General features: G+C 37.2%; 1 protein-coding gene across 2 annotated transcripts; it reads right to left on the bottom strand.

The window, feature by feature from the left end:
• Window positions 1-2,305: 2,305 nt before the first annotated feature.
• LOC122303867 (G-type lectin S-receptor-like serine/threonine-protein kinase At4g03230) lies at window positions 2,306-7,001 on the bottom strand. 2 transcript variants are annotated; one of them, XM_043115860.1, is made up of 8 exons: window positions 5,477-7,001; window positions 4,622-5,011; window positions 4,290-4,445; window positions 3,960-4,171; window positions 3,660-3,870; window positions 3,293-3,530; window positions 2,970-3,120; window positions 2,306-2,881 (listed from the first exon to the last, which is right to left on the bottom strand). In XM_043115860.1, the coding sequence occupies exons 1-8, from the start codon at window positions 6,801-6,803 to the stop codon at window positions 2,570-2,572; spliced, it is 2,997 nt and encodes a 998-aa protein (XP_042971794.1). In that variant the 5' UTR covers window positions 6,804-7,001; the 3' UTR covers window positions 2,306-2,569. The 2 variants fall into 2 exon arrangements, with proteins under 2 accessions (XP_042971794.1, XP_042971793.1); XM_043115859.1 differs by having other exon boundaries at window positions 4,622-5,128; window positions 5,477-6,999.
• Window positions 7,002-12,028: the final 5,027 nt, after the last annotated feature.

Here is a 12,028-nt window from a genome sequence, read left to right on the forward strand (position 1 = left end):
TTTTTCTTTTAGAGAGAAGGAGGAGCTTCTCTCTCGTGTACTCAAACTTTGTGCTTTGCATTACTATGATGTTTGATGTGATGGAGTTTTTAAATGGGGGGTGCAACACGAGGACTTCCCAGGAGTTATCAAGCGGAGACTAGTACATGAATCCACCAAGCTTTGTATTGTCATTAATGTCTTTTTTGTTTTTTTTTAGGTTTTTTTGGGGGGGGGGGGGTACTCTCCTATACAATCTCTCATTTCCAAGACCCCAAATACACCAATGGGCCTACATGTGATGTGCAATCACCAAACAAACTGAGTTTTGGCATTACCATAGAGACCAATCAACACAAAAGCTGACCCACAAGCATTCAAAAGTACTATTATCACCCCCGTATGTCCAACCATGTGCGGCGCTTCTTGCTCATTCTAAAGAAAGCACACAGGCATCACCCATGGTGTTGGAGTTGTGGAGTTCAATTTATTCTTATGGCGATCCAATTTGATGCTCCGTCCCAACAGTGATTCATTACGATTTTTTGATGGGTTTCAATGAGGCTTGTCCCATGGAGCTCATGATAGGTCCAAGCCGAAGCAAGAATTGCAATGCAGAGAGTTCACTCAATGTTCGCATGATAAGTCGTTCAAACGAAATTCATATAGATAATTTGTTCGAGCAAACACAGGACAAAGAGTTCATTAAAGACTCGCTTGAGCAAATAATGTACAAAATAATTGATAAATTAGGACTTCCGCCATACAACTCTATATATTTTTATTATAAACAGTATGGTCGTTTTAAACAGTGTATTTCGCTCTAAAGTGTATTTTGTCATTCCTCAAGATAATAAATCCTCTGTAGTTATGTGGACATAAACACGTTGGCGAACCATGTAAATCTTAATGTCTTGCGATTGTTTTCTCATTTACTTTACTTTTTCTTGCATCTTTTTCACAACATAGTGATTCTATCTGTCAATACTCTCCCCTTTTTTCTTCTTAAAAACTAAGTACATCTCTATATATGTTAGAATTTGCAATCTCACCCTTCCGGCCCTTTATTACCACGAAGGAATAATATACCAGTTAAACTTATAATTTAACCATTTCGGAGAGGACACTTCCAGCAACAAGGACAATTCCATGCTAGATGACCGCCAACCCCCCCCCCCCCCCCCCCCCCCCCCCCCCCAACCCAAAATCTTCTGCCTAGCCTGTAATCTTCTCCGCCTTTGAGCTATTTTACTATTTTGTGCCTTTTATTATTTATTAATGAAGTTTTGTTAATGAAGACAGAAGCTTAGACTGTACTAGTATGATCACATAAAAAAGAGTTAAGACTGGTAGATAGGAGGCCAACACCAAATCCCACACTTAACGAATGAGCATGGGACTTTTCAACAAAAGGCACTTGTAAATAGGAAAATAAACCTAGTTTCGTGACTTTTTAATGCACTAATGGCTCCTACAAAGCCCCATGTCAATAGCTATCTCATTAAATCATTTTTGAATAAAAAAAATTAGTTTTAAATGAAAAGTAGTCATATAATTTATTTCAGTAACTCAATTAGATATATATATATATATATAGTCTTTTTGCCTTTGTAATGAGTGCTTTTTTTTATCTTTTTTAATTTATGATTTTTAGTTTTATAATTAATGAATTCATAAATCTTATTGAATTTTAAAATAAAACTTAAAAAGGTTTTCCATTACAACTTATGATGATTATATATTTTGGCACAATATATAAATAATTTTTTATTTATTTTCACTAAATTAGAGCAAGCTTTTTTTTGTACTGAAACGGAAACAATTGAGAGATCATTGAACTTTGTTGCTCAATATCAAAAGGCTAACATCCACGTCTGTCTATTCCCACGCAACATGGAGGTGACATGCTCAAAACCCGCTCTCTTTCTTTGTAAAGCTCGTGATTTGCATTGATTGATCAAGTCGTATTTCTAGTGGTACGTGTACATAACAAATGTTTTTCACTTTTGTTCCTTCGATTCAGTCAAGCTTTCCTGCTTTAAGTTTTTGTTTTTTTCCTTTGGTTGCTTTCCCGAATATTGTCTTACATTTGCTTTCTAGGAGAGGTGCTCTTGATCCAAAAGTCAAGCATTCTTGAACTAAGGACCTTGATTTAGATTGAAAAGCAAATCCAGACGACTTGACTCAGTGCTCGATAAAAGCTTTAGCATGGAAACAGGTTCAACAGCAGTGATATAACTAATTATATTAATGCATTTTTTTTTTTTTTTGTTTTGTTGGGAAAGGGGCGCATAAATCACTTTAGAAGCAAAAGGAGAATGTTGTCTGCAAGAAAATCTGAAAATTTTCTTGTCAACTCTGCCTAATTGTCATTGAATGAAGATGCGTAAATTCCAAATAAAATAAAGAGTGAAATATTCCCGGCAATATTCACCCAGAAAGAAAGCTACATGATCCAGCATAACATTTTCAGTAACCCAGAAGAAGTGTGGGGACAGCTAGCTTATAAAATTAGAGGTTAACGCCTTTACAACTTCACAACGTTGGTGATCAGGACAAGTACAAGACTCATTCAAATCTCCATGCAGCGCTATCGCCCATCCTCTATAGTGACTGTTAACCCATTATAAGAGCACGTTTCAGGTTTAGTACTAGAAGAAGAAGCTCTGCTAGAAGGACATCGCCTAACAACAAAAGCTGGCTGTTTAGGGTTCGGAAGAGTTGCAGTCTCACTGCCAAGCATGAAAACTACATTAGACATGGTTGGACGATCATTTGGATCTTCTTGCACGCATAAAAGCCCAACATTTAAGCACTTCAAATATTCATTTGCATTGCAGCTTTCAAGGAGTGTCTGATCAATTAAATCCAGAGCCTTGTCTTCTTTCCACAAATGCCATGCCTGTTATCAATTTAAAAAATGGAACTGTCACTAAGAGTATGATTATACATAAGGTTAAATGGGTGGGGAAACATTCATTAAAACTTACATAGCCTAGAAGGCTCAAAGCTTGTTCAGGTTGGAAAAATCCTGTGTTTCTTTTTCCACCAATAATCTCAAGCACAACTACGCCGAAGCTGAAAACATCAGACTTCACAGAGAAAACCCCATCTAATGCATACTCTGGGGACATATAGCCACTGCATAACAAAATATATAAATAATAAGTAAAATGGTATGTGAATTGTATGGTATTTTTGTTTTTTTTTTTCTTCAAAGAAAGATGGGGATTGCAAGTTGTGATAGAATTCTAGCAAGAAGTTTTGGTTATAGAATGTATACAGAACTAAGCTCTATGTATACTTCACTTACTATGTTCCGACCACCCTGTTCGTATTTGCTGCAGTTTCTTTGGCTCCGAAAATCCTTGCCAGGCCAAAGTCAGAGATTTTGGGGTTCATTTCCTCATCTAGTAGAATGTTGCTTGTTTTCAAATCCCTATGAATGATCCTCAACCTAGAATCTTGATGAAGATATAGAAGCCCTCGAGCAATTCCCAGAATGATCTTGAACCGCATTTCCCAGTTCAACAACACACATAGCTTTCGATCTTTAAAGATCAAGATTTTCCAACCCAGTTACATAACATTATAAGTTAGCTTTTTGTTTTTTTTTTTTTTTTAATCAATGTACCCTACCATGCAATGAAATGCAATAGAAATAAAATGTGAAGACTGACCAAATATGAAGGAGTCTAAGCTTTTGTTGGGCATATATTCATAGAGTAATATCTTTTCTTCTCCTTTGACACAATAGCCCAAAAGTCTAACCAGATTCCGATGTTGGAGTTTGGCAATCAACACGACCTCGTTCTTAAATTCTTCTAGACCTTGCCCAGAACCACTTGAGAGCCTCTTTACAGCAATTTCTTGTCCTCTTGGAAATTTTCCCTGATTTGGGATTCCAAAATACGACACCATGTTTTTAACGAGGAGCAAATTGAAATCCAATTTTAATTATCAATAAAAAGGAAGATTACCTTGTAAACAGGACCAAAGCCCCCTTGGCCAAGCTTGTTTGCATTTGAGAAGTGATCTGTAGCAGCTAATATGCTTTCCAAATCGAAAAATGGTACATCTATGGCCTTTGCATCATTTTCTTTGAACCTGCCTGATTCAATCAAGTCTTTGACACGTCTCTCATTGTCATATAAGTGAAACACTGGACTTTTCTGAGGAGCTTCCCTGTTTTCTGATGTCAAGTAGAAAACTGTATTACTCTGTTACGGGCCTTTTTGTTGAAGAACTCTTAAAACTAGGAAGTTCTTCGTTTTGGCAATATAAGCAATGTCTTATAGTCACTAGTTTACCTTGTGTATTAGCCATCCTTCTTCTACAAAAATATATATAAAGAATAGTACTGGAGAGAGTAATTAGGACAAATACAGTTGTAAAAACAATTACAACAATCACAGACAAGGACATCTTTCTTCTTGAACGTCCATCTGTTTGCTTGCCATCACCACCTGGAAGAACGAAAGAAAGATATCTCACGATTAGGCAGGAAATATTCTTGACTTGACATAATTCTTTCAGGCAATGCCACTGAGCCTAGCAGCATTGGCCTAGTCCTTTCTAATCCAAAAACTAAATCACTCACATGATGAACAAGATTTCATACTTTTGCCCAATATATGCTCACCTTGAGTGCAATTCAAGCTCAAGCGATCCCATATAAAGTTTGCATTGCAAAGGCAACTTCTCTTCCCATTTCTAGTTGCATTGCAAGTTGAATTTGGCCAGTCCTTGCAGTCTGCAGGTGAAGAACAAGTTGGCTCTGGTGGTGGATCCCAGCCAATCTCAACTTCATCTTCAGCTTCAAATGACAAGTCAGAAATATAGTTGGCTGGCTTAGTATTGCACCAGCTGGTCACATTGAACGGTAATGACTCGTTGAGCTGCAGTGCTTTGTCTTGTGCGTTCTTATTGCCACAGTTGTCTGCACCGTTTATTTGGATGATAAACTTTCGGGTTTCTGGATAGATGGCCGTTACTCGGTAGTTTCTGCCTGGTGCCTCAAAGTTGACCTGGCCTGTGGAGATGTTACAGTGAAAATTAAAGTACATTGGATCACCACATTTTGGTCCAGTGCTAAGGGGATAGGGAATCATATATGTGCCACAAGTCTCACAATTTCTTGTTGTTGATTCTGCAAAGTTAGAACTTCGAAGTCAGAAAACATTATCCAACAAGGTTGGGCTCAACTGCTATGTAAAGATTGTCTAATTCATGACGAGGCCTTGGAAGCATAAAATAAGAGCATTCGGAATATATCCCCACAAATCCAGCATTGGAAGGTCCTGACTGGCACTTGGGGTGGATGGCCCTGCTTTTCAGACATCTTCTAAATCACAGAGTTCAGTGAATTAAGCAAAATTAAAGCCTAAGGGACCTTAGTAGGGGAGTTTTCCACATTAAAAACGTTATTGTTTACAAGTCAGTTAAAGTATTTATTTGTGTTCATAAGAATAATTTGAAGATATTGAAAGAGTGGTACCTATATCAGAAATATCTGTGCGTACATAAATGTTACGGCCACCGTCATGCTCCTCCTGAAGATTGTTGAGATCCTCCGACCAAATCCAGCATGCAGAATTGCCAGTCCCACCCCGTTGTGTAAATTCAACTGCTTCATACAAATAAGCCTGGCACTGGCAGGTATTAAGACACTCTCGTTTGCATTCCAATTCATTCTTGGCATTAGGAAATTGAGAGTCTGGGTTTCTAACTTTCATCGTCTTCAAACTCAAAAATGTATCACTAGTATTTTTGCCGCATAATGTCGACTTTCTTGTGCAGCCTCCTGAAAAGTCTCCACTGCTCCATTTCTCCGGCAAGCTGGGTTTGAAACCAGGCAAACACTTGCACATAATGTCGTTCTTACTGTTACAGCTAGCAAAATTTCCACAGGGATTATAAAGACTGCATCTGTCCCTTGGTTCTGACCAAACCGATGACCAAATCTTCTCCGTATCCCATTTCAAATACTGAATTTGGCCGGAGAATTTCATTATCAGCCTCGTATCACTGTATAATGACGATGTGAGATTTGGCACAGAATCATTGTGGACCGAGGTAAAGTTCGATAACAAGAAAAATATAGCAGTGGGCATCTCATCAGAACTAATGATCTTCCCTGAAACTCCACTTTTCCAGTACCTTAACGATCTGTTCCAGATGATGAACTGGTTCGCTCCTTCTTGATCTTGCCGGAAAGTGAAGTTCCCCGGTGCTGGATCATCAGAACTTTTCCAAGACGTCAATATTAAATTCTCATCCATTTTCATCCCTGGGAGAAATGTATCGCCTGGGTTGTCAACAAAACTCTGCCAGAGAATCTCCAAGTGATTTTCTTGTTCTTCGTGGCTCACAACCAGGTTCCCAGTATCCATTAGCTTTGCTGTTCGGTACATAGACGATGAAGTTTCGAGGTTTGTCGACCAGTAAGGCTTCCGACTTCCATCCAACACCATGAGATTCCCATCTTCTGCAATGGTGAAAACACCGTGATCATCGCCTGAAAGCGGGTTGTCTCGATTGGCAACCCACACAACAGTTCGCGGATTCGAACCGTAGTACCATATTCCGACATATCTTCTAGTGTCAGAGGTTTCATTAGGAGTAAAAAACCCGAGCTCAAATCTTTTTCCTGCTGAAATAAGAGTATCTTCTTGATCATCGCTTACCAATCTGCCAAATATTATGGTGTCTCTTGCGGCGCAAAATAAAAAAGATGAGTAAAGTAAAAATGAATACAACAAGGAGATGGCCGCAGGCGGCATGTATTTTGCAGACCCAGTAATGATGATGGTCTTTGATCTCATTCTCCTTTAGCTTACGATTGAGATCAAATCAAAGTAGTTAGAATTTTCTACTTAACTAGTAAGCGTACCGTGGTAGCTAATCATGCAATTTCTACAGGTCTGTTTCCAAAATTCACATTTTGTTGCCTTTCTGCGAAACTGCTCAAAGTTGTTCTCCACAAGGCTGCCCCCACACATTAATTTATAAGCGCAAAAAGCAAAGTAGTAATTATTGGGTGGACGATGTTGAAATATGTTTGAAAAACTGGATGCATGGCTACTTCACAGTGACAGGGACGATATTGTCCAGGCCAGCCGTAGTTATTATTAATGTTCTGCGAATTTGAAAGGGTTAAACAGCCCCGGTTCGGAAAGAAATGGAAATGAAAAGAGTATCTATTCGAAGGTTAAACATATTCGCCTATATTTTTTATAAAAATTTCATGTCCAATAATTTTTTTGCTTATTTTGTAAACATTTTACTAATATGATGGGTGATCTGTAAAATACAATTACTTTTATGTATTTATTATCTACTCCATTTATCTCTTTACTGATCCCCAATTCGCTGGGATTAAAAACATGTTTTATTAGTGCAATAAATCCATACCTACTAGACGAACTTTAATACAACCATATCCTCCTTGAATGTTTGAACAGAGGAGTTTTAAATTATTCAATCGCTTCAAACAAACATATATAAAGGTTGTAGCTTTCAAAGAGTAATGATGTATAATAAAGCACCATAACAATAATAATAATAATCAGCACTTAGAAGGGTAATTTAGTAGACTAAGTTGAATTATTGGAAAGCAAATCGGCCAGCGAGGTCAAGATCGTCGGGTTTTGTTAGCTTTTGTTGTGGCCCCCTCTGCTTTTGATCCTTTCCTTTATTTTTTTTCCACATCTCTCTGTCACGTGGGAAAGAATTCAAGATGCGATTACGCGGGTTTCCATTCATAAAACATAACCTACCACTTATTGTTTGGAATTAATTTAATAATATGATGATAAAGACATATTAAGACCATAGTCGATCTCCATCTCCTTTCTTATGACTCAAAAACAGTACAACAATCTTCAGCTTCAGTTTGCAATAGCAGTCTAGCAAATCAATTTTGTAGTAATACTTATGCATCGTAGATTCTTGATTTGTCAGGAGGGAGACCTCAACTACCTAAATTAACACACGAGAGAAGTGTAGAGAGGGGGAAATCACAAGTGAAAAACAGCAAAGGACATTCACCCAGCTAGGGACGCATATATTCTTAATCTAGTCTACAGTTGGACCTATGACCTATTCCTTAAGAGGTTAATGTGATTGTGACCACAAACGAGGAAGGAATGTAAGAAGGTTTTATACAGAGCATTGGTGAAGGTTTGGATTAATTATAAAGTAAATTAAAAAAAAAAAATCAACCAAACGAATGAGTGAAAGATAAATTATAAAGTCAAGGAGAAACTCGTTTGCACACCACACTATGCAAACTTCCCTTTGTTTCAAAAACTCCAGTCCAGAACTTCTCAAACAAAGGTTTGGATCAATCAAATTCGATGCACATCCGAGCACAACTTGGCTCAGTAATGGAAAAAGCTCATTTTCCAATTCCCAAGCCTGTCTTCTACACTCGGATGATGAGCCTTGAAGACTTCATTTTTTCCTGCAACTATAGTTGCTTCAGCCTTCAAGCAATATCTTTTTCCTGTATTCCATCATCGTGCTACCTAAACAGAGCCGATCCAAACTGTACATTACTACATTTCCAGCACAATTGCAGGTAAAACCAAATTGAGCGGTATACAAGCAGCAGAACAGCAGAGGATTACGCAATGCTTCAGACTACAATTTTAAACAAATCAAACAATAATAAGTGCGCCACAAAGCTAACTAATCACAGAGCAAGCTTCAGGGGCTTCATGTTGTGAAATTTGGTAAGTGTACGAAATTGTACCAAGTAATATAATGATAAGAAAGATGTTGAACCCACGAGGACTATTTAACTATTAACTATTGAAATTTTTCTAATTCTAAATTATTTGAAAATCAAGAAAAGTGGTGGATTTTGAATTAGAAAAACAGCAACAAATTAAATTAAATCAACAATTAAATAATTGACCAAACACTTAAAAAGAAGAAGATTTCACCCAAGAAAAAAATACTAAGGCATCCGACTTACCTAACCAATCCAATCCAAAATCCTAACCATATAATCAATCAATTATCATCCTATTTGACGGCTAAATATTCTAACTTATCTAAAACCCTCTCTTGAGTAGAATTAGAATTACTCAACCTACGTTAACCCGCGATATATCTATTAGGGCTGTGCAAATTTCCGAGATTTTCGACTCCGCTCCGAATTCCGGTCCGAATTCGACTCCGACGGAGTCAGAGTTCTCGGAATTCGGAGTCGGAGTCGGAGTTACTCCGACTCTCATAGTCGGAGTCGGAATCGGAGTCCGGAGGCCTTGTTGACTCCGAACTCCGACTATTTATACTTTATATATTATATATTGTATTATGAATATTATGTAGTCAGGTAGCTCAATGGTTGAGGCTCGGTTTTGTTTCTCCGGATCCTGTGTTCGAATCCCCTCATGCACCATTACACATTTTGCAACTATTTTTTTTAGGAAAACCTTAAAGTTTAAACGACGCCGTTTTTAATAGGAGAACGTCACCCCTACTTCGATCTCGTCCTCCCAAATTCCCAATCAACCCTCGCTGGAGATCTCGCTTCCGAGCAAAAGCAACGCCAAACACCAGCCGGATGCAAGAAGGAGAGGTCGACGGAAGGAGAGAAAACGACGGAAGGAGAGGTCGACGGAAGGAGAGAAAACGACGTCGTGAGGAAGAGGAAGTGAAGGTAGCGGTCGTCAAGAAGGAGAGGTCGACGGAATCGAAGGATACGACCGGTGATCTTCGAGGGATTTTTGGGACGGTGATCTTCAAGGGATTTTTGGGACGGTGATCTTCGGAAGCCATCGGAATTCCGATCGGAGTTCCTAACTCCGAACTCCGATCGGAGTCGAACTCCGACTCCTCGTCGGAGTCGGAGTCGGAGTGAACTTCCGGTTCCGACTCCAGTCGGAGTCAGAGGTCGGAAATGGCAATTCCGACTCCGTCGGAGTCGGAGCCCAGGCCTGATATCTATGCAAATTTAAAAATATTTGAGCAAATTAAAATTAATAATATTTCACATAAAAGTTACACAAATCACATTGGCACATTCATGTCTTTCGTTCAATTTATGACATACATTATATGAAACTAAACTACATGCATCATCTCTCAAATTAACATGCACAACAAATCATTCAACTATTAGCCAAATAATTGAAGGCATTAAACTCAATAATGTATATTTAAAAGGAATGATAAAATTATGATCACAATGAAATAAAATTCGGGACTGTCATGGAGAGGCTACATCGTAGCCTTAGCAATAGAAGTTAGTTCATAATCTAATCAAAACAAACCATAATAATTCTGGAATTCATAATGAGAATTATACAAAGAGAATATTAAAGAGTTAAGAAGAAAACCCTATGTAGATCAAGAATCTTTATCGTTGATGAGCTCCAATTCTGCAGATTTTCGACCTCCTCCTTGAAGTTCCGTTTAGTCCCTGACTACGTTCATTTTTGGCCCTCCCTTAACATGAAGTTGTAGGTTTTTATCTCAGCTTTCCGTAGACACCAAGATTGCCCTTATTGGAGTTTTCTATAATAAGTTATGCTCTAAATATTGAAGGGTATTTTAGGAATTTGGCAGTTTTGCGATTTTGGAATTGATGCACCCTTTCCACCTTCTAGATATTCATTTTTGGCCAAGGATTTAACACAAAAGTTCTATGATTTTCTCTTGGCTTTCTGTAGACACCAAAATTACCCTTATTGGAATTGTCTAGAAAATGTTATCCTCCAATTATCGAAGGGTACTTTAGAAATTTCGAGAACTGAATATTTCCTATTATGTTGATGACTCTTTCAATTTATTTATTTCTAAACAAAAATAAAATAAATAAATAAAAAAATCTAATAAATAAGAAAATTAAATACCAACTAGCAGAAAATTAAAAAAAGTATGACAAAACTTATATAAGAATAAGTTGATTTCTCACAATGATTGCCTCGTGGATTGCATAAAAAAACTGATTCAAGGAAAGTCTAAATATTTAACAAGTTTTTAGAGTAATTTAAGAGCATGCTTAGTGTTGCGCCTAAACTTTGATTCAAACTAATGAATCAAAAATTTAGTGCAGTTTTACCTGCAAGTATATAGATATTGTAGTACCTCACATGGTCGAATCCACAGGGATTGGCTTATGTGATGAATAAAATAAACTCAAACAATGAAAAGAAATTACTAAAAAAAAATGTGTGATCGAATATAAATAAAATTACTGAGATGAAAATTTTTGAAATAATTGAATAAAACTAAAATGATAAAATGAATTGATATGGAGAAAGACTAAGGTTTCGAGGATCTGTCTAATAATTTATAATATTGGTTTTGATCGATTTATTTCAATTAAACTAGAATAATGATTCCGTTTAATTGGAAGGTTTAGCATTTAAGGTCAAGAAAAAATAGTCGCTAATGATTGAGCATGAACGATTGTTGATTAAAATATTCACAAATCTATTTGAATATTACAGGGATTCTTCAAGCATTCATTGTATTTGGAAATCACAATGAATCAAGATAAATATATAAATAATCAAAATATCCAATAATAAAATCCTTTAACCGATCAAGGTCACAAAATAAATTTTACGTTGATCCGAAAATAATATTTAAATCATTAAACTTCACCTCTAACCTTGGTATGAAAATTTAACCAACCATGTTCATTACAAGTGCTATAGAAATCACATAAATATTCTCTATTAGAAAACTAAAATAAAACACAAGAAATACTAGGAAACAACTTAGAAGCAACAAAATCTGAAACACAGCTGACGCCGAGAGAATAAAACCCACGCCATCGCTGAATTGCAGAAAATAGAAATAAATCCAACAAGTCTGGACGAAAACTCCCTCCACGTCCTTCACGTTAGCACCCGTCCTCTCCTTTAACTCCAACCTCTCCACAGACGAAACACATCAAAACCAAAGCATCCACACCAAAAATCCAATTAAACTCAAGCCAGATGTGAACCACTCCGAAAATATCAAATCTTTTCCTCCCACGTCCCGACCGACACTACTGCTAGAAAAATAAATCCCACCGACTCTCCTT

The sequence above is a fragment of the Carya illinoinensis genome, chromosome 3, assembly GCF_018687715.1.
Source record: "Carya illinoinensis cultivar Pawnee chromosome 3, C.illinoinensisPawnee_v1, whole genome shotgun sequence".
NCBI lineage: Eukaryota > Viridiplantae > Streptophyta > Magnoliopsida > Fagales > Juglandaceae > Carya > Carya illinoinensis.

Bases quoted from the DNA above. Each gene is read 5' to 3' on its own strand.
- LOC122303867 (XM_043115859.1), bottom strand. From the start codon at position 6,803: ATGAGATCAAAGACCATCATCATTACTGGGTCTGCAAAATACATGCCG. The intron at 5,129-5,476 runs GTACCACTCTTT...CTAACTTTGCAG, and splicing joins CACAGATATTTCTGATATAG to AATCAACAACAAGAAATTGT. The intron at 3,531-3,659 runs GTCAGTCTTCAC...TGATCTTTAAAG, and splicing joins CTTAGACTCCTTCATATTTG to ATCGAAAGCTATGTGTGTTG.